The sequence below is a fragment of the Notechis scutatus genome, chromosome 1 (genome assembly GCF_049901735.1).
Source record: "Notechis scutatus isolate UNSWTSFEM ecotype Mainland chromosome 1, rNotScu1.2, whole genome shotgun sequence".
NCBI lineage: Eukaryota > Metazoa > Chordata > Lepidosauria > Squamata > Elapidae > Notechis > Notechis scutatus.
Genome location: NC_142009.1, coordinates 105,461,113 through 105,484,079, shown reverse-complemented (window position 1 = coordinate 105,484,079; position 22,967 = coordinate 105,461,113). Strand labels below are relative to the sequence as shown.

Here is a 22,967-nt window from a genome sequence, read left to right as displayed (position 1 = left end):
AGGTACACAGTAGGGTTATAATCCTTCTGGTTAAAAGAAAAAACCCTCACTCATTGAAAATCTGTATGCACCCATTAGCGTATTTGCAGAGCTTGGAATCAAAGCCATAAACTGGCAAAGTTAAAAGAAAACACTCCAGAGCTTTTTACTTTATTGAAGGCGTGCAAATGCCACAAAGGGAGAGTGGCACTTGGTATGTATTTGCTTGAAGTGATAATTTATTTTATTTACTTCTTTGTCAAATTTATGTGGCTGCCCATCTTATGAAAAAGCTATTCTAGGCAGCAGACAACAGTATATATATATCTGCTGTGATCAAGAGAGAAAATCCTGGCTTGGAATTTTATTACTATTTTTCCCTTTACTGGACCTGGCCTTAGACAAAACATTTTTTCTGTACTTAAACGATGAATAAAAAGCACGTAGACTGCATGTCTTTGCACACCCCAGATGTTTTTCATTAACTTAATGTCATCCTGCTTCTTTATGTCAGATGTAGCAATGCCAATGTGAATCATCGAGCTTGAATGACAATCCCCGTTGTACATTATAAAATAGGGTTTTTTTAAAAAAAAAAATCAGCAATTTGCAAATTCTTACTATCCTGTTTTCAAAAACATGTTTTCAAAAGCATTTCACTTTTCCACTTGGATATGATCCACATCTGCCAGTAGTTTTTAAGTATCTCCTCACATTTCAACAGACCGGGTCTTACTGTGGTTTCCTCAAGATTCTTATCTCCAAAATACTTTAAGATTTTAACACGCACAATACAAAGCTGCTTGTTTTAATTGTTAAAGTAACAAGGACCAACTTTGCAAGCAGCCATCCAGGACTTGCAAATGACATGGCTGCTTTAGCAATCTGAAAAGAGAGGCCTAGGCCTCTGCGCTTTGTAAAGAACTAGCTTTGCTTTGCACAATTGGAGTATATTTGAGGTATATAGGCTGTAATCCTACCAGTCTCATCTTCCTTTGGGTGTGTCCAGACAAAAGGTTGTCGCAGTAACAACCACAAGACATTCTGCCTTTGCCACCTTTCCCAACTTAATCTGCCTTTCCCTTTATTTATTTTTTTCTGATATGGTAATTAAAATAATTAAAAGAAATGGTGGGAATATGCAGGAGGTTAATTATTGGAAGAAATCTTCCAATCAGTTCTCTGAAAAATTCTGAGTGTGGTGGTTTGATATTTGACAATAAAAGCCTTATCTGGAAGTCTTCCCTCTGCCACTCTTTTTTATAAACTATAAACCTAAAGTACATCTCAATGGAATGGCTGGAAATAGCTTTTAAACTAGCAGCACTTTGTCTCTTGCAGCCATGAGTTCATTCTAGTATGACCCTCAATGGCATGCTGATTTTGGGGCAATGGGTTTTCTCCTCTCAGTGGTGTTTTGACTTCTTTCATTTCTTATGCCAATTGACTAGAATTTGGTTTGCTCAACTCTTTCATATCCACTAGTAAAAACTACACAGTTGGTGATTGTGCTATATATAATTGTTTTTCTCTTTGGAAACTTACAGCAATGGCTCAGGGTAGAATATTAACCAAGTTAGTTTGCTCAGACACCACTAAAGGAAAAGGGAAGATGAGAAAAAAAACTAATAAACATAGTTGTTGCTATTTACAGAAGATCATTAGGTTACAACATGTCGAACAGGTTTACTTTGCGTTTTCAGTTTGTACACTATGATTTAAAAATAAGCAAGTTGCAGGACTGGTTCTTGACTATAAGCACTTAGGATCATAGGATATCTATATTAATTATCCTGATTTTCTATGCATCTGATTACTTTAGCAACTATTTTAATGGGAGGCTTTTTAAATAAAAGCTAGAGATTCTCTTTAAGCTAATGAACATAAAGTAAGAGAATTTGTTTAGAAAACCACACTAAATCACCAAAGCCATGTGCTTGCAACAGTAGCATCAGTACTAAATGTTCTTTCTCGTGAAAGGGCTTATCAATACATTCATTAGATTCAGGCCATGCTTTTTATCATGATTCCTATTCTAAATTCTATATTTATTCTAGTGTCTGAACAACCTATTAAAAACTAGAGAAGTAATAGCAATAATGGAAGTCCCAAAGGTGCTTTTTCAGGAGGCAACTGGACTTTCTTGTTTTGTCTTTGAAGACATTTCGCTTCTCATCCAGGAAGCTTCTTCAGCTCTGACAGGATAGTTCCTCCACTATCCTGTCAGAGCTGAAGAAGCTTATTGGATGAGAAGCAAAATGTCTTCAAAGACAAAACAAGAAAATCCAGTTGCCTCTTGAAAAAGCACCTTTGGGATAACTGAGAATCTCTACAGACTTTTAGCAATAATGGAAGTTTTTTTTTCTTTATGTTTTTTATGTCTTAAGTATTATATTGAATAACGGCATTTCCTTGACATATTCTAAATTTTGGGGGGTTTTGTGTGTTGTCTTTGCAGAACTCAATCAGACACAACTTGTCACTTCACAGTCGATTCATCAGGGTACAGAATGAAGGAACTGGGAAAAGCTCGTGGTGGATGATCAACCCCGATGGAGGAAAAGGAGGGAAAGCACCACGCAGACGGGCTGTATCGATGGACAACAGCAACAAATACACAAAGAGCCGAGGACGAGCAGCTAAGAAAAAAGCAGCCCTTCAAGTCGCCCAGGAGACAAGTGATGACAGCCCCACCCAGCTATCCAAGTGGCCTGGTAGCCCAACCTCCCGTAGCAGTGATGAACTGGATGCGTGGACAGATTTCCGGTCTCGTACCAACTCGAATGCCAGTACAATAAGTGGCCGCTTGTCCCCAATATTGGCAAGCACTGAGCTAGATGAGGTGCAGGATGATGATGCTCCCCTTTCTCCCATGTTGTACAGTAGCTCACCCAGCATGTCCCCATCAGTGAGCAAGCCCTCTAACGTTGAGCTGCCTAGGTTGACTGACATGGCAGGCACGATGAACTTGAACGATGGCTTGACAGATAATCTTATGGATGACCTCCTGGACAATATAACCCTTCCCTCTTCCCAGCAGTCACCCACAGGAGGTCTTATGCAGAGAAGCTCAAGCTTTCCATACGGCTCCAAAGGTTCAGGGCTTGGTTCTCCATCCAGTAGTTTCAACAATGCTGTGTTTGGTCCATCATCTCTGAATTCTCTCCGTCAGTCTCCCATGCAAACCATCCAAGAGAACAAGCAAGCTACATTTTCTTCCATTTCACACTACAATAACCAAACTCTGCAGGATCTGCTGGCATCGGATTCACATAGCCACAGTGATGTCATGATGACTCAGTCCGATCCACTCATGTCACAAGCTAGCACCGCTGTGTCTGCCCAAAACGCCCGCAGGAATATTATGCTTCGAAATGATCCAATGATGTCGTTTGCTGCTCAACCTAGTCAGAGCTCTTTGACCAATCAGAACCTGCTCCACCACCAGCATCAATCCCAGAATTCCTCTCTCAGTGGCAGCCGTGCCTTGTCAAATTCTGCCGGTACTATGGGCTTAAGTGACACCAACCTTGGATCAGCAAAACACCAGCAACAGCCACCTGCCAACCAGTCTATGCAATCACTTTCTGACTCCCTCTCAGGCTATGCCAACAGTGTGAGCCTTCCGGTCATGGGGCACGATAAATTCCCCAGTGATTTGGATCTGGATATTTTCAACGGGAGCTTGGAATGCGACATGGAGTCCATTATCCGCAGTGAACTCATGGATGCAGATGGATTGGATTTTAATTTTGATTCCCTCATCTCAGCCCAGAATGTTGTTACACTGAATGTGGGAAACTTCACTGGTGCTAAGCAAGCTTCATCACAGAGTTGGGTTCCAGGCTGAAGGATTTATGCAAAGAGGGGAAAATGGGCAAAGCAGGTTAGCAATGTTTAGTCTGTTGCATTCGGTACTGTACTTGACAGTATGTAACTATAGCCTTTAAAGTGGACAAGTACAGCTTTTACAGCAAACATTCAGACCTAACTAAGGATTAGATTAAAGCTTAGCAATGATAATAGTTTCCCATAGAAATGACTCAAGGCTGATTTAATTTCAGTCTTCACCATTGTGTTCTATGAGCATACTATATGGAAAGATGTAATCCGTTCCCAAACCCGATGCATGTTGAAACTTTTCAGAAAACTGTTGTGTGTGTGTGTGTGTGTGTGTGTGTGTGTGTGGCTCCTCCTACTTGGTGATTGTTTTATAATTTCCAAAAAAAAATCACTGCATGGGATTTTGTTAGTGTGATGTTAGTTCCAACTTGCATCATTATGGGGTAAATCATTAAGCTAAAGTGCTATCTACCAACCCATCCTTAAATTAGCAAACAAACAAACAAACAAACAAAACCACTATATTAGAACAACATTGGCTGTTCGCATTGCCAACCTTTATTCTGCCTCTCGCCTGTCTTGTTTTGATGCACTGTTGGACAGTAGAGTCCTGATTTTCCATGTGAGGAGCAAGGAGAGATCTGGCTTTGCTGCCCTTTCTCTTCTGCGTATCACCAACCATCAAGGACGCTATCTGATAGTCACAGCACCAGACCAGAAATGGGCAGGTCCACCTCTTAACACCTCACCCTGTTGTAACTTAAGCCGAATAGGTTTGTGTGTGTTTTTTTAAAAAACAAACAAACAAACATAATTACAGAGGGTAATGAGTTGCTGCTTTTTTGTTTAAGGTTTCTATCCCCTTCTCCTCCTTTACATTCTTTATATAGATAATAAGTGATGACTTCATGCTCGGTTAGGGAGGCAAGGAGGAAGGGCTGGTCATTCATCCCACTGTTTTCCTATCTCGGCCTTGTGCTAAACTGATAAGGGCCATGCTGCCTGAGCAGTCTTCTGCTTTTGCAAACTCTGCTAAACCAGCAGCACGACACATTCACCTTTAGGAAGACCAAGCAGAATGATGGCGGACAAGATTGGCCAGGGAGGGGGAGGGGGAGGGGGGAGGAGTGTGCCCATTATTAACCTGGAACAGCCAATGAGAGTTTCTCTTAACTGCACCTGCTACTGGTCATCTTACTTCACCCCGATATAAATGGTGGCAAAGCACAACAGCTGTTGCTGGATGCTCTTGGCTAAAGAGGAAAAACATCATTGTAACACTTCAGCTAAGAAGGTCTTAAATCTGCCTCAGTCCTAGGCTGCCAATGAGAGAAAAGCAACATCATCACGAGGAGACAGTAGAAAAAAGATGTTGCCAAGTCATGGTTGTATTATTGTTAGGTGCAAGTGGGAAAAGGCCTTAAGGGGAAAGTGAATTAAGGAAGAAGCCCAAAAAGTTATGGATATAGATCTTATCACCAAAGTAGTTTCTGAAATAAATTCACATTTTCCAATCTTATAGGCAGGCAATCTCATCCTAGCTACTTTGGATGAATCTGTTGCCACGTACGTTATCATTCATTTATTTTCTCCTGTCAGAAGTAAAGATACTGTAAACAATTACAATTACCAAGTGAGAATCAATATTGCACATTGTTTTTCTTGTCAAACTGCTTTCCAAAGTTACTTTTCCACTCAGATAAGAACCTAGCATCCTGTGACAAGATTATGTGACTCTTTTACTTTGCAGTAATAGCTAATGCTTTGAAAAAAGAAATTAAGCCTTCAGAGTAAAATATTGGGGGAAGAAATTGATTTCTATGATTTTGAACAAAGAAAAAGCAGTTGTACAGTCTGTAATAAAATCTTGGGGGTTACCCTTGCCAATATCATTTATCAAATTTAGGTGTACTCTGAAGATGTTATTTGTATTCCAAATAATAACTTGTTGACATTTTCACATAAACTGGTTTGGGGCCAGTTTGGGTTTGACAAAAAAATATCTGAAATATTGTAAGTAGTATAGTATTCGATCATATATAGTATGATTTTTAAGAGGACTACAAATTCCCTGTGGCATGCAGTTTAATACTGTAATCCTTGGCTAAAAATGCTAAGAGAGGATGCAGCCATGATTATCAAATTCCTATCAAAGAATGCTCAGGTAGATTTTCAAGAAGACTAAGCATTATATTGATCTCTCCTGCTTAGAGTTGCCAGTATTTTGACTGGCAGAAAGTCTTCACCTCTCATTTCCTCCAGTAAGCAATGTTGTTGGCAAAAATACTTTTGTCATTTCATTTTTCACAGCATGAAAGTAGAATGAGGTACCAGAAAAGAAAAAGTGATTGTTCCATCATGAAAATGTAGTCATCTCTTAGCATAGAGTTAGCCTGCCTGCCTGTCTTCTTTCTTTCCTTCCTTCCTTCCTTCCTTCCTTCCTTCCTTCTTCTTTCTTTTCCTTCCTTCCTTCCTTCCTTCCTTCCTCCCTCCCTCCCTCCCTCCCTCCCTCCCTCCCTCTCACAAAGGAATAAGTTCCATTGAACCCAACAGGATTTTTAGCAGAATAAACAAATAGGAGTCACTATTTATTCTTCAAAACTAAAACCAATCTACATGAACATTACGCATAATATATATTTATAATTTATATCTTAAATCTGTATATTTACAGTAAAGCGAAGAGAAAAACAAAAATATTGTGGTTGTAATTTAAAGCCATTTAGGAAAACCACAATAATGTTGATTAGCCCATATTGTAGCATCAATTGTAGCATGATTTGCCAGCAATATTCATTCAAAAGCATACATGTCAGCGCTAGAGAAAAACACAGAAGAAGGTGAACCAATTATTATATTTTATATTATATTTTATAAGTGTGACTTGATTCATTAGCTGACCCCCAACCCTCTCCTTGAAATATACAGAGTTGCTAAAATTTTCTCTCATTGGTCTTACAGTAGTTATGTGTAAAAGATAAAATCAGCAGTCTCTTTTACTGCTTTGCCGAAATTCCAATTTCCTTTTTTTCCTTTTCATTCCAGAGAATCAATGAGAACTTTAGGGACGGGATTATATAGTACATGGTCCTGAAAAACCACTCATCAAGGGCCAGGGATAAGTTGGCAAATTATTTTGTGGGCATAATACACTATAGGCTTTCAGTTATTGGAGACTTTCTCTGTGCTTTTCCGAAGGCCATTATGTTCATAAGACTCAAGAAAGATAATTGGAAACTGGCTGTTCCTACCGTTGCCAAAATTACGGAATAGCATAGGATGACAGCATTGCTGGATATTTTTAGAGCAAGCAGAGCAACATTGGGTGGAGTTCATAATGCGTTCACTTTTGTATCAAACTGACTTAGGCTCATATTGTAAAACATTGTTGTTGTTTTCTGTGAATATTTGTCACAGTTTAACGCTAGGATTTCAAATTTGTTTTCCTTCTCCGTTTTGAATCGCTAAGATTTTTCAAGAGTGCTTTTTGTAATAATGCTTTTTTCTTGGAAAAAAAAAATCAAGCCTTTAAGATTGCTATTTTCTAAGTTAGCAAAGTACGGCAAAACAAAGACTAACGCTAGACTTTCCTGGAAACGATTGCCATGATTTTAATTAACTTGGCTACTAAAAACGAATGCCTTGTGCTTCAATCTTCCATGCAGGGTTCCATTTATGGTAATTTATGGTATGCTAGAGGAGGTAGGAAGGGCAACGACTAAATCCTTGCATGTCATAAATATCTTCTGGATGTGACTGTAACAATTGTACTCTAAATTGTTTCATTTTAATTCAGTTTTCAGTTCAGGTTGATTGAAAGGTATTGGCTACTTTGTGTGGCAATTTGTTACTAATGACCAACAGCTGCATGCTTTTCAGATTCATTCTATGAGTAGGAGTAACCATCCAACCATAGTAACCCTCCAAGAGTTGTTACTTCTGAATCAGGAATTTGGAACAGTCCAATGCCCTGGCTGATGATACCCTAAAAGTTCGTGGATGATGGAGCCATATTAACTTTGCTGGCTCACCAAAGAGGCCAGGAATTAAAACATTATGCTTTACCCAATTGTATGAGTAGAAACACTGAGAGGAAATGACCGGATCATTGTATTCATAAAAAAATTGCACAAGCAGAAAACTAAGTGTTTCCTTTTTGCAACGTATCATGGAGTTACACAGTATTGAGAATTCTTCATGAATGAATTGAAATACATTTAATTTTAAAATGTAGAATAATTGAATTGATATATTCCACAAATTAAATATTATATTTGCTCCAACTTAACACTTTCTACCTTATGCCTACTTAAGAGATCCTGGAGAAATGTTATCTAGCTTTTGACTCACCTGTTAAAAGATGGTCATGACCTGTGCTTCCATTTTTAATTTGCTTTTGAACATTTTACCCTTAGGTATTGAAAAAGAGTAAAAGAATTGGCAGCTGATGATCTTTGCCAAAATTGCTTGTGTTCACATATAAATCAAGCCATGTAGTAATTTCCTTGTGGCTCAGCAGCATGTATGAATTTAGCCAGCATTTGTTTGGCTTCAGGAGCTCAGTATGGCATTTGAAAATCCACCCCATACATCTGTATTGCTTGCTATTGAATATGTATTGTAATTAATACATTATAATAACTGCAGACCTACACTAACATGTATTTTACAAATATCCTCCCTTATATACCTTGCTAGACTGACCTGTATTATGCAAAGATAGCATAGTATTTATTGCATGCTTAGTGTATATAATCTTTCTTCTTTTTTATTTGGCATCTTCCAGTCTTTTTAATTTTTTATCTGCTCTTCATTTAAAATAATGTTTTTCTAATCTTCCCGGAGAAGTAATTGAATTTGAGGAGGACTGCAAGGGTTTGATTTATGGGAGATCTTTTATTACACTTTTCCTCTTGAGCTGTCTATTATTAAGCATCTTGGGGGCTTTGTATGTCCTATGACACATCACAACAGTGTTGGCTCCTTTTAAATGATTTGTCTTGGCTTTCTGACCTGTCAAATTCATTTAACAACATTAGCAAATGAGAGTTCTTCATGACAGGAAGAATTGCTTTCATGATAACCATAATAAAGATATATGCTTCCCCAGACAACAGAGGAAGAAAAACGATGCTAGGAATGCATATAGCAGAAAGGAGGGGCTGATTATTCTCTGGAATAACAAATTGGAAATATAAAGGCTAATTCTGTAGCCTGTTTTTATTAATATTTGTTCATTTTGAATGGTTCATGTCAAATGTAACACTCTTATTTAGAGGACACAGTTTATTCAAGCAGTGTCACCTTCATACAATCAGTGTTCAAATCTGTGCACCTTTATAGATTAACTTGGAATCTTTGAACTGAGACACTAGGTTTTTTCCTTCTGTCTCCTTTTCAATGAAGGTCCACCTTTCCTATATTAAGAATGGTATACCAAGTAGTTTGTAGTTGCTCTTGTTCGGCACATCCTCATAAATTAATTTTTTCTTGCATTTTATTTTTTTAATACAAGGGGAAGAGACTAGCATGCCTAAGACGTTCAGAGAGTTTCATGGTTGATAGGAAATCATAACTGTATAATACTACAGCAGGAAATTAAGCTATTCTTAAATCAACATGCTCTTTAAAGGGCTGTTTGGAAAAATACTGATGTTTTAGACTAGAGTATAAAATATTAGTGGAAAACTAATTCCATATGGACATACAACTCTGTTCATGCTAATATTTATAAGCTGTGGAAATAGAAGTCTAATTTAGAATTCCTCTAAATTACTGTTATTGTGAATCCATCTATATCATTCAACCATATCAGTAAACTTTAGACAATAACATTGAATAAACTAAACAATTGAGCTGCTCTAAGGTAATTGGTATTAATAAAACCATCTAGTGAGAGACATAAATCAAACAAACTAGCATATAAATCAATAGAAATAATTTGTGGATTGAACACAATTTATTAATATATAACCTGTTTTATCCCTGACAATGGAGAGAAAAAACACAATTGTACTTCCTAGGTTTTCTGTCATACACTATAATCTTACTATGCACAAATATCACCTTTTTCTAAGAATGTATGTAGCATAAAATGTTAGGACTTTCCTGTTGGTGGGCTGAAACTCAATTTTACTTGCAGTACAAGTACTTACTATTTATTTCACTTTGGACAACATTAGGGGCTCATCTTTCTTTTTTAACTATTGTAATTTCTAATACGTCATAATTAAAGATTGCAGGAACTAAATGGAATGCTAATCTACATCATTAGTATTTTAAGGACTTTTTCTTTGCCACTTATGTTGAGATCAGAACCTCAGACATTTAATTCCAAGTGAACATTGTGGAATGAATTTAGATGATCACTTATAGCTTTTGAGGTCAAGCTGCATAAATATAGTCTACTCCAGAGGTCTCCAAACTTGGCAACTTTAAGACTTGTGGACTTCAACTCCCAGACTTCCTCAGCCAGTACAGCTGGTCTAGTCAGAGTATTGTTTTACTCCACTGGATTGGATTGAATTAAGCATGGTGGGATACCATAGTTTGCTAGCTACTTCTTTTACTCATGTGTGTTTTATCAACTCATTATTAATTATCTGTCTATCTATCTATCTATCTATCTATCTATCTATCTATCTATCTATCTATCTATCTATCTGAATCTGTCCTGTCCAGTTCATATGGACTCTGATCAAGTCACCCTATGTGAATTGATCCTGTAAATCAGCCCCACTTTTGTGATTGTATTTAGGGTCTCTTGGGATGTTCAAATAAAAAAAAGTGCTTAAAGACAACAGGTGATGCTGCCTTTTGGGAAGGACCAGGGATGGGATTCAGTTTTTTTATCAACCGGTTCTGTGGGCGTGGCTTAGTTGGTGGGTGTGGCTTGGTGGTCATGTGACTGGGTGGGTGTGGCCAACTCGATATCACTCATGTCAAGGGGCACTTCTCCTCATCTGGCCTCTCATGACAGTGGGGATGCTGCAATGGTCATAAGTGTGAAAAATGGTCATAAGTCACTTTTTTCAGTGCCATTGTAACTTTGAATGGTCATTAAATGAACTGTTATAGGTCAAGGATTACCTGTACAAAAATACAAAAAGCTTCTTTGCTTGCAAAAAGCTGTCCTAAATACCAATCATTAGATTAAAAATACCTGCAAGCCAGAGTTACAAATCAGACAGGGTGCCAGAGCACCTTGAGGAATGAAAATAGTTAAAATGCAGTGATAACTATCAAGCAGCCATCTCTTGCTCATAAAGTGAAACCCTTTAGCAGAGAGGTCATTTAAGCTCTCCAGAAAAAGCACACCCAGGAAAAGCAATCCTTAGATCCATTTGCATCACTTAAAGATGGTCTCACTCACCTCACAAGATATCCTAAGGAAATCATCCAGATTTAAGGAAAGGTCACATGCCCCCCAGAAAGGCAGTAAAAAAAATCAGTGCCAAGCTTGCATCCTGCCTCTTGAAAGTATACCCCAAAAGGACAGTGCCAGATACCACTAAAGCAGTGAAGGAACACCCCCTCCCCAGATAGAAAAAGAAACCATGAGGCAGGAAAAAATTCAAACACAATACAAATAATTAAATCACAACAGTAGCTGTTGCTTGTTGAAGCTGAATAAGGAAAATTATCCCATCAATAAACACAGGATTAAACCTTCACCAAAAACCAGTTTAGACCAAAACTCAGAAAGGGTATGTAAACTCACGTTTGAATGTCAATCTTTCTAGCTAGCCAAGAAGCCTGTCAAGAATGTGCCATGAGTGCCAAGAATGTCACTCATTTTGGTTCCCTGTCACTAAAGCTTTGCTTCATTATTCAATTATTTCTTCAAAGTGCTGATTGTCCAGGGAAGTATTTCCTCCCAACAGCAGTGTAAAAATCTTAAAACAACCCTTTCCCTTTAAGAAAGCCAAGCCCCAAAAGCTCCGGAGACAGGTAGTCTAGGCATTCTGGCAAGAATGTAATAAGCATGGGGAAAAAACAAAAGGAGATTGCTTGTAACTACAGGTTCTCCGAACTGCTTAGAGAGTTAACAAGGGGTTCTATCGAATGGTACAGAACCAGTAGAATCCAACCCCTGGGAAGGACTTTGTAAGTTAAGAGATAGAGCAAGGTGCAGTTGTTGGTGCTGAAGGCCACAGAGCTTTCCAGTACTGTCTAGTACAGATATAGAAGCAAATGGATTAGGGGAAAGTATTAATCACCAAAGCTCTTAAAAAAATTAACTGAAAAATCTTTGGCCATTGCTTTTCCCTCTCCTTCTGAAAATCTGCTTAGATTTACAATAGTAGTAGATGCTCTTAGCTACGATTTTCATTATATATGCATGTTTTATTGAATGCTTCATCCACAGAGGGTATTATTGTTGCTGTAAGTGTGTACGCACAAAAATACTTGGAGTTTAGTGTTTTTTTCTGGTTAGTTTTCTGGTAACCATATTGAAGATCATACCGAGTTTCAATATTCAGGTTGGCTTCAAGCCTGAGGCAGTTAATAAGGCCATATAGTCTTCCCCCAAAATTATATTTTTATGGAACATTTTTATATTGATGAAAGACAAATATAGAAATTTGTAAAGAGAAAAAAAGAAGAAATGAAGACAATACAGTTAAAGAAAAGTTAATTGAAGATGTATTTTCCTAACATCTCTGACTTTCTGTATGGCAGTTACAAACTCATAATCTCTCTTCCCTCTTTTACATTACAATAATCTCTTTAGGTCCTTATTCAGTCTTTTTTTCAATCGTCAAATCCAGAAATCAACATTTCATTTGTTTTCCATCTTCAGTATAACATCTATAAAAGTTTCTAGTCTTGTATAAAAGTACTTACTATTTTATAAATTACTTCTTTTATTATAAAATTCACTATTGTATAAAACTCCCTGAGCAGACAGGTCACTTTTGCCATATCTGTTAATTTTGCTGCCTTCAGAAATCCATTCATCCATTGTGGGTATTTGAATATTTCTCTATGTTTGTACACACAGATAGTCCTCGACTTACAACATCTCATTTAGTGACCACTCAAAGTTACAACAGCAGTGAAGAAAAAGGACTTCTTATGACTGTTTTTCACACTTATGACCCTTGCAGCATTCCTATGGTCATGTGATGACGATTGGGGCGCTTGACATATTTATGAGGCGCTTGGCATATTTATGATGGTTGCAGTGTCTGGGTCAGGGGTCTGCAACCTTAAACACTCAAAGAGCCATTTGGGCCTGTTTCCCACAGAAAAGAAAACACCGGGAGCCAATAATTTAACAACCGGTGTGACTGGGTGGGCGTGGCCAATTCAACATCACTCACTCCCACCCAGTCATCTCCTGCTCTGGAATATGAAGCAAGTCTCCATCCCCTGCCATCACCCTTACCTTCTCAGCCCAGGTGAGGAGTGATGGGGAGGGGTGGGCACAGCCAGTGGTGGGATCAGCCGACAGGGAGCCGCAGCAGGGGGCCGAAAGAGCCGCATGTGGCTCCAGAGCTGCAGGTTGCAGAACCCGGAGTCTGGTTTACATGATCACCTTTGGTGACCTTCTGACCAGCAAAGTCAGTGGGGAAGCCAGATTCACTCAACAACTATGTTACTAACTTAACAAACTGCAGTGATTCACTTAACAACTGTGGCAAGAAAGGTCATAAACTGGGGCAACATTAGTTTAACAAATGTCTCACTTAGCAGCAGAAATTTCAGGCCCAATTGTGGTCGTAAGTAGAAGACTTCCTGTAATAGTGTTGCTACAGTGACCATATATAAAATTGCCCAAAATTTAACTTGAAGCACTGGGTTAACCTTAAATGAACAATGTTCAGACATAATGTTTTGTATTCTTAAGCTAAATATATGATAGGAAACTCAAAGAAAACTCTTTCCTTCTTTATTCTTTCTCTCAACTTAATTATCAGTTCTTATTGGTGTTTACCTTTCTTGTTTAAAAATTTAATAACATTATTATTAAAAATAGGAAACCTATAGAAATATATATTTTTGGTTTGCATTTCTTGAAAGCTCAGCAGATTTAGCCCCAAACTGAGCTAAAATGTTAATTTAAGGATATTTCAGGAAGCCATGCTGCTTGTTTCTTAGGCCCTTAAGCCCCATTCCCACATTGTTTAACTAGAAACCTGCAATTTCCTCTAATGAATTTTTGTATTAGAAAGGAATGCATAGAACATGTTTTTTTCCCTGAAATTTGCTTAAATGATCTTAGCTTAGAATCCAACGCAAAGGGTGATATTGAGTCCGTCCCACAGTAATGGAGATACCGTAAATTCGTCATAAAGAATCTACATTGCACACAAGAGACAAAGAATTTATCGAAAGGGAGCTTCCAGAATTTCGCAAAATCTTTCCCAGTGGTCTGCTTGAGAATCTTACAAATGAAAACAGCAGAACATCCAGTTAAAACTCATCAGGTAGCACCATTGTGGACTAAAGCAACTGAGAAGTATTGTGTCTGAGAAGATACAAATTTTCTGTCTATAACATTGTATCTGTAATATCCCAGCCAGAGGTATGAGATTCAAAAATGTGTAAATAAGTGAGGAGAAATGCAGGGATCCTTGCAACAGCTGTTGAAAAATGATTTCATTTCCCAGCTCGTTCACAGCAAGCAGTTTCAGAGGACAACAGATAGAGCAGGCAAAAAGTAGTAGAAGGCAAAGAAGTCTTTTTCACTATTATTCATATTCATTCAAATAGCACCTGATTTTCCTTCCTACGCCCCCCCCCTTTTTCTTTAGGAGTGAGGAGAAAATGTATCACTGGCTGACTGGCTGTTGTACCCTCAATGTTTATGTTAATTTTCAATATGTTATTTTTCAAACCATTTTACATTGATCAAAACAATAAGAATTAGTGGGATGCAAGCTGATCATAATACATAATCTGTGTTATACACCTTGAAAAAGGAGTGATTTTGCCTTCCAAAACCAATCCATAGTTGCCCTCTCCAGAATCACCTCTCATTTTCTCACCCTCTCATCCATCCCCAAGCTAATGGAGTTTAGCAGGTGACTGTGAATTCTTTGGCCTGCAAATTTTGTAGGACTCCTTAGAATATCTCTCCCAGTCAGCATCCAGAGAGCATCAAAACTATCAGTTTTGCTCTACCTTTTTGATTGAAGAAAACAGCAAATGGACCTCAGAAAGTCAAATGATGTTGGTGGATTCTAGGGAGAAGGTGAAAGAGATTCATTCTGTGTGATGAGGCGGAAAGTAATGGGTTGAAATGTCAAAAGATTTCTCTCCAAAATTGAATCAAGGGGGCTAATGCAGTTCTAGGATAAGTCAAGGTACATAAGAATTAACAGATGTATCCTCATACTGATTTACATGGGTGAACAAATATTTACCATATTCTAAACAGAATTCTTGTTAACTAACCCAACTCTCTGATGCTTACATTTGGTCTTGTAACAAATTGTTTTAAAATGTAAGAGAGAAAAAATTGGGGGGGGGATTAATAATGAAGTTTGACTACACCAATATGCAATATTTATTCTTCTTCTTCAGTCTTGTCTGCCAGAATTCTTACAGGATGCATTTGAAAGTAGTTGTCATTCTTGAAGGTGTGCCCTTTGTATTTAAGGTATAGCTAAGGCAGCTAAAGTGTGAAAAACAGAACTGCGCATAATTGTGTAATGTCTGAAGCTATTTATTAAATGTGTATGCTCCCAGAAGCATAGCTTATAAAGAATATTACGTATTACAGTTTGCATAACTCTGTTCATTTACTAGGAACCCTCGAGCCAAAACATTATTATATATTTATTAATAGAACTCTTCCATGATTTCCTAATTAAAAACAACAACAATCATCCTAGAGCTAGGATATAATAATCAGTCTTGGGTTGTACTAATATATTGTCATCGCTTTTACACCAGTGTCAAAGATAACTGCAAAATAACAAATTTGGGTTTCCTCAAGATGACTTGAAAATTTCTGGAAGTTCATGCTTAGGACTGTTTGCTTTCTTCAACCGTCTGTGGGTAATGACTAGATAAATGTTATATTATCCCCTTTTTTCTTTTTCTTTCCAGGCCCTTCATCCAACATGAATCCTAAAGAAAAAAAAAATCCTTGCCAAAATCAACTGTCAGCAAAGACAGGGATATCGTTTACAGCATTTGTGAACCCTGCATTCTTTTCCTAACGAAACAGAGACTGTTAGCGAGCCCCAGAACTTGAGGAAAGAACTGACTTATCTGGAACTGAACTCATTTTGAAGTATGCAAATTTTTCTTACTGTAGGGTGATCCACCACCAACTTGAGGATATGTTGGTTCAGCCACCATTCTGTTTCAGAACACTGTGTAGTCTTTACAGTAATGTGCTTGTCAATCAGTATATGGCGTTCCAAAATGGTGATGGGTTGCAGGATGCTTTTAGGTTGGCTTTTGTTCTTCAGGGTTTTCCCCAGCCCACTTTTCTTAAGGGGCGAGAGATGCTTCCGCCCCCCCCCCCTGTGAAATTCTTTACTTGCTCCCTTCTAATGTGCCAATTCCTCATGAAAATTAAATACACAACAATAGGCTTGAAATATCAACAGCACTTGAATTACCAATACAGTTTCCAGCTGTATTAAACTATTGCAGCAACACAAGTGACGAGTATGGTGGCACTTTAAAGGCTTAGCAAATTCGGTATGACGTGGATCGGGCTCTAAGATAAGATGGTAAGGGACAGCGAGGAATGGCAAAAAAGGGGAGAGAGAAATGCAATGCAAGAAGTACCAATGCCCTCTGCATTTTGTTTCTATCTTCGGGATAGCATTCCAGGTATGCAACCACAGAGGGTGTCATGAAATGTTGCTCTTTAAAATGCCACTGAACTCTTTGTGGACTCCTGCAATCGTTAGAGTACAACCAACCAACTGCATTCAAGAGTTAGTTTGAACGAACAACTAAACGTTTGTATTTGCTTTGGTGTTTTAATGTGGGGATTGGCTAGCTAACTCATTAGTTCTCAACTAGTCCCTACAACTCTCCAACCAAATATTTTCCTAATCTTGTACATGTTTCTTTTTATTTTTGGTACCAAGAGAGGGTGGATTTTACCTCACAAAATTAGCTACCACTAGTGTTACATCCTAACCAAGGTTCAGTTGGTGTGAGGGGAAAAGGGCATTTCGTTGTGGGGAAAATCAGTAACTCTTATCTAAATCTAGTCTGAGTTTATGCGAGCAATTTTGCCCAAATGCTGCAGTAAATTTTTGCTTTTTTGTTTGTCCCCATAGCTTAGCAATTGGCCAATCTGAGGTGCATTGTTTACCACTTGCCAAATATAACCACATAGAAGGCAATGGCTTGCTTTCAAATTATTACTCTTATTAATAATAACAACACAAAACCTAAAAGAAAAAAATGAGTATATTGCATGAGAACAGAGTTTTATGTATCTGTAATATCCAAGGCTTGGATGATTTTTTTCATTCATAATCATTTATTCATCTTTTTCTTCCTTATTCTTTTCCTCTTGTGATACATGGTGGAAACTGGAAAAAAAGGTGGTTAGGAAGGAGACACAGAGGGAAAATCCATACCGAGAGCTTTTCATAGGAGCGTAGATTGTAACTGGATAAATTCCATTGAAAAACAAAGTAGTTTTTATATATTTTGCTTATAGGGATTTCTTTTTGTAAATTTATATAGTAATAATGACTGAAAGTTATGGTGCTGTGCAAGTCCTGTTTAATTACTTTTTATTGGTATTTTTCATGTGAAGGAGGGGCAAAGAAGGCAAGAAAGAAATAGGGGAAAACCTGATGGTACGTTTTAATTTTTTTTTTTTTTAATTTTATTTTAATGGTGTGAAGACACTTTGGCTTAGGACAACATATACATATTTCTCCAAAGTGATATATGAAGAACTTTTTTTGGCATAAAAGCAGAATGCATATAAATATATAAATATATTTTATTATGTACAGAAACAGATCATTATGCATGATTGTTAAGAGAACAGACTAGCATTTTAACCCAAAGTCTCAGTGCATGAGTTTCCACCAGCACGTGAATCATGTACCTGCGTGGTGTGATTCCTCTCAGTTGCCACCTTTCACTGCGCGTGCACATGCAGGCATTCAAGCACATTCACACACACACACACACACACATTCATCGGTGGGCCCTATATTGCTCTTCTTTTCCAACTTCTGAGGTAATATTGGTGAAATAACAGCTCCTTGTGTGATGAAAGTTTTGTTTTGTACAGTAGCTGCCTCCTCCTTGTGCTGCGCTATTCTCTAGGAGAACACATAAAGTCCACCATGCAGTTCATAACTTGATGACAATTCTGTGCTGTTGTGGTTCTAAATAGCTCATAGAATATACACTTTCAAACTAGTTAAATGATTTTTATTGTTTTCCAAATAAATACAGACTATTTTTTTAATAATTAAGGTGGTATATTTGTCTATGGCAGGGCATAGTTTATCATGTTTCTTTAATTATATACCACCAATGTGTGTGCTTGTTCTTCACATTGGAAAGGGCTTCCCTGAAAGGAATACCTTATAAAAATGTCATCTGTTCCAGGGGCTTAAGAAAAGTATTGACTTATCTTGAGAGACTCAGTTACAGGTACCTATTACCAAAGCTAGTTAAGAATGTGCTCACATGCCTTTACTAAATATGAGTATCTGGCACGTCATTATATGTGAATTAAGCCAATGATGATATTTTGGGATGTTTGTTGTTATTTTGTTCTTTGAAATGGAAATGTATGTGGTGATGGACAATTTATTTCCAAGTTTCTGTCTTGTCTTCTCAACAGAAACTCTCTGCATAAAAAAAAATCTGGTACTGTACAAAGTTTATGGTTTCCTCTACTTTGACTGGGTTTCCTTTCAATACTTGAAAATGCAACATATCAGGAAGCTGATGCAGAAAAAGGAATAGATTTTTCATTTCTCAGCTCTAATTTTAATCAGGTGACCAGGATGCAATGACACCAAAATGACAGCCTGTGTGCAGTGACATCATTACACAAATGCCATGATTCTGTACTTGCATTTCAACATCTGACACAAGTACATAAGATGCAATCTTTCTATGATATTGCCACATCTATTTTGTCATCCCACCCCTACCCCTGGATGATTAATGGACATGAAACAAAGAGCTATATTTGTAACTTGGCCATAATTTATGCAGGATTTAAATCCCGTTGATTTCAATCAAATTCAGTACTCACCATAAATACCAGTAAGGCTTTGAGACTGTCCTGAGACTAAAGTCCTATTAAACCCAATATGACATTACAGAAAGCATGCATTAATCAGATTGCACATTTGTAATAGTAAGCAGTTAATGGTGCTGTTGTATTTGCGGATGCTCGCATATAGATTTCAATAGACAAACCTCCATCCACTTAGTTAGCATCTGTACTTGTTTAAATATTTTTATTTTAATCATACAAAGCAAATTGGGGAGGGGGGAAGAACCCAAGTGAAGTGATAGCTCACGAACATTTATGTAACATGTTCTAGGTTCTGCCCTAAAGCATCCTTGGGAACATGCTGCCCATCAATGGCAAATAATATTGACCTATATAAATCCTTGGCTTGATGCGATGTAAGACAGCTGCAACCTGAATTTTTGTAGTTCCTTGAGAGAGGGTTGTTGGGGAACAATCAGGCACATATTAAAAGTGATGATCCTTTGCGGGGAGAAGGGCAAAATTACAAACCTCTTCAGCCAGGTTAGTGGTACTACGGGCAATTTGATAACAGTGGCTTCAACGGGATAAATGCAGATCCTAGGATCCCAGTGGATGGCAACAGCAATAAAAGTGCATTCTTTGGGGGGGGGAACCCAGTAATTTGAAATTCAGATGCTATTAGAGTCAATATGGGCAAATGTAAGCCTCATTCTATCCAGGTTCACCCACAAGTGTCTCAGGGGATATAGAAATGTTTCCCAAACCATCCGCCTCCCTCTGAATTAGATTGCACTTCACAGCATTTGAACTAACAGGCTCTTGACTAGGCTGACTGGCAAGTAAAGAGTTGAAGACCAAGCTAGGGAACATAGTATGCTGCACTATTTTCTCAGTCATGTAAAGCAATTGCATGGAAATCCATCAATTTGCTCTGTGTCACTTTTTTTCCTATTGTCTGTCCCTCACAATATAAATAACTCCACATTTGAGGTACTGTCCCCAACTGGGAACGCAATGGCAAACTTTGGCTCTCAAGGATACTTGCTAGCCAATGGAGTGCTGCTTATAGCCTTAAGCTTTCTGTATTATCTTTTGCCAGTAGGATGGCCACAAAATATACAGTGACAACCCAATTTTCTTCCCTAGTTATAAGTATGCTGTTTCTATTGGCCTAAAGGAGTCAGGTGCTAGGCAAAAGCAAGCAACCAATAAATCCTCAGATACTGGTCTAGTTCAGGTATAATACTAAACCAAGGATTCGAGGCTGTGTATGGCCCACAGGTCAAATGGCAATATGTCACATATTATGAGGCTTTTATTAGAGGAAGAAAATAATCAGACAGTCACTCAGATCAAAAAGGTTTATGCCCATCTGCATTAAATTATGGCTTAGCAATACAGGAATGGGCTGTCATGAACATTCCTTCCTCCTGACCAGCTTGTGGAATACATCATGGCTTACCATCACATTTTTAAATCCAAGAAGTCTGCATAATTTGGTCCTTGTTTGTTTGCATAAGCATGGTGTGAGTAAATCAGTTTTTAAGTTGGGATCAGGTAGAACACCCCCATTTATACATTTACATCTATGTCACTTTTTCACACCAAATTGAAAATCTCCAATGGATGAAAACATTGTGAACAATGAGCGGAAAGCTGCTTAATTCCCTCACTTTGTACAGGAAAGAAGAGCAAGGAAGAGATACCTTCCAGATGTATGGAGAACAACAGCTTCCAGAATTCCCCAATCAGCCAATAAACATATTGGTTGGGAGCTCTCATTTGCACTGTGCTGATTTGTACAGTACAAATCAGAATTCCTAACCAATGGGTTTTAAACCCCAAAATTTTAAATTTGGGCATCAAGCCAAATGATGGCATGTTTCTTTCACTGAAAGCCAATTCTGTTGCTTGGGATCCTTTTTACAATGAAGCTCCATCTTTTAAAAGGCAAATGTCAGTCCCTAACCTCATAGTGCAGTAGTCCCAAAGCTCCATGTAAATGATTTTGAGTTTGCAAAGCATATATCGCCCAAACTGTCCATCAATTAATGCGTAAGGTTCACTTCTGAACATTTTTGAGTACTCTAGTGCTATAAAGCACTTAAGCATGAGATCACACTCTTGAGGAGTTTCTTTTTTGTGTACATAAGTCCATTATTCTAAGACTGTTGGTTGACTAGTGGGACTGTCCCTGTAAAATAGAATCAAATAAATAGCTCCCATCACCCTAATTTTTGAATTATGAACCCATTAAAAATTGAAATAAGGGTTGGCACAGAAACACAAGCAATTTTTTTTAGCTGCCTTCTGAATAGTTCATACCATTCTCTTTTTAGATTGCATCTTTTTTCTAAAGTGTAAGTTAACCTGCTGCCCATTGTATCTATCTTAAGAAAAAAAATGGAATAGGTTGCTTTTGAAAACGACATAACTTCTTGGCAGTCAATCGCCGGTTCATTACATTCTTTGCATGATGTACATCAGAAATATCAGCTGATAAGGAAGGGGACCAGATTATTGTACATTTTGGCTTCATGTATGAAACTTTTTTAATTAAAAAAAAAGTTGTATGAGTGGACAAAACATGTATACAGTATCTGTAAACTGTCTTGTCTGGATTATTTCTTTCACTGTTGAGCCACATTCTTTTGAAGAATATATTCTATCACTGCCTTAGTACATGGCCATCTTTTACAGGGGTACACAATTTTTACTTTTTGTATGAGCTACTTTCATTTGAAAGTTGGCACTGTCATAAATTTAGAGGAGGCTTTTCTCAAACCAAATGCTGACATAGGTGAATATACTACCTTACTACATAACAATTGGATGTCAGTTTGATTTGGAAATCTTTCCCTTTTGCAAATGAACTAGTGGTGCAGAGCTTAACTCCACTTGATGTTAGTAGATATTGCCTTGTGTACTCCATTCTCAACAGTAATCTAGTTTGTAAAATAAAGTGTGATGCATGTAAATAAAGCATAATGGATCTCTATGCTGAAAATATAGACTCATTTGTCTTTTATTTAGTTTGTGTTTGTGGAAATCAGATCTCTTCAGAGAGAGAGAGAGAGAGAAAATAATTCCTGGGTAAAATGTATCACTTGTTGTTATATTTAGTATCATTCTCATGGTTAATCTGTCTAGTGAAAAACAAACACATTGACTGATACTGTAATTCTGTGGAAGGAACTAACCTTTTCACTACTTACAGTTTTACACTTCCTGCATGTTGAAAGCAGAAGGAGGACCTACTGTTTTCCATTTATATGCTTATTTTTTATTTTTAGCTGAAGTCATTAAGATTTGGATTCCAATCCCACATTGGTTTGCTGAAGTACCATGATAATCTATATAACTCTCCCATTTCATAGACTCATTCCCCTTGAATAAGGTAAGAATGGCAAAACTCCTTAGAAGACTTGGATGAATGAAATGAGGGAAAATGCACTGAATGTCATCTGATGGAATTGGGGCACTGAATATAGTCCTGAAGATGTTTACTTTCAATGTTTAACACAAAAAGTATCAAAATGGTATAGCTTCTTTTCCAGGAGATAGAAAGTTGACCTTTGCTATATTTCTATAGTTCAAAATGTTTAGTTCAAATATTGAAATAATGTAAGTGAAACATTTAGCCTTACCACATCAGGACTTTCCACCTGCATCAGCTTTTCACAGGCTTCAAATGGCTTTGATAGTCTCCTTCCACCAAGTTGTGTCCTCATGTAACTTCTGGCCTTGAGGTATGATTGACATTGACCTAGCTCCATACCCAGGTGGCTCAAAACACATAGATGGGGTTTTTTTTGGCATCTTCTCTCAAGATGCTTTGGATGAGACTTCAGGGATGTGAGGCTGTGTAATGGAAGGCAAATGTGCTGAAGGAGTTGTAAAAGAAATTATTAAATTAGGTCTAATGAAAAGTTGAAAAAAGTCACTGAGCTCAAATACCCTAAGT

General features: G+C 37.6%; 1 protein-coding gene across 1 annotated transcript in view; it reads left to right on the top strand.

Annotated features, from left to right (window-relative positions):
• The window catches only part of FOXO3 (forkhead box O3), a 118,504-nt gene extending 96,494 nt beyond the window's left edge, over positions 1-22,010 (top strand). Inside the window, exons 2-3 of the mRNA XM_026666640.2 lie at positions 2,438-3,865; positions 15,883-22,010. Coding sequence (XP_026522425.1) covers positions 2,438-3,829 — 1,392 coding nt within the window. The 3' untranslated portion in view covers positions 3,830-3,865; positions 15,883-22,010. The remainder of the gene's footprint in view (positions 1-2,437; positions 3,866-15,882) is intronic.
• Positions 22,011-22,967: the final 957 nt, after the last annotated feature.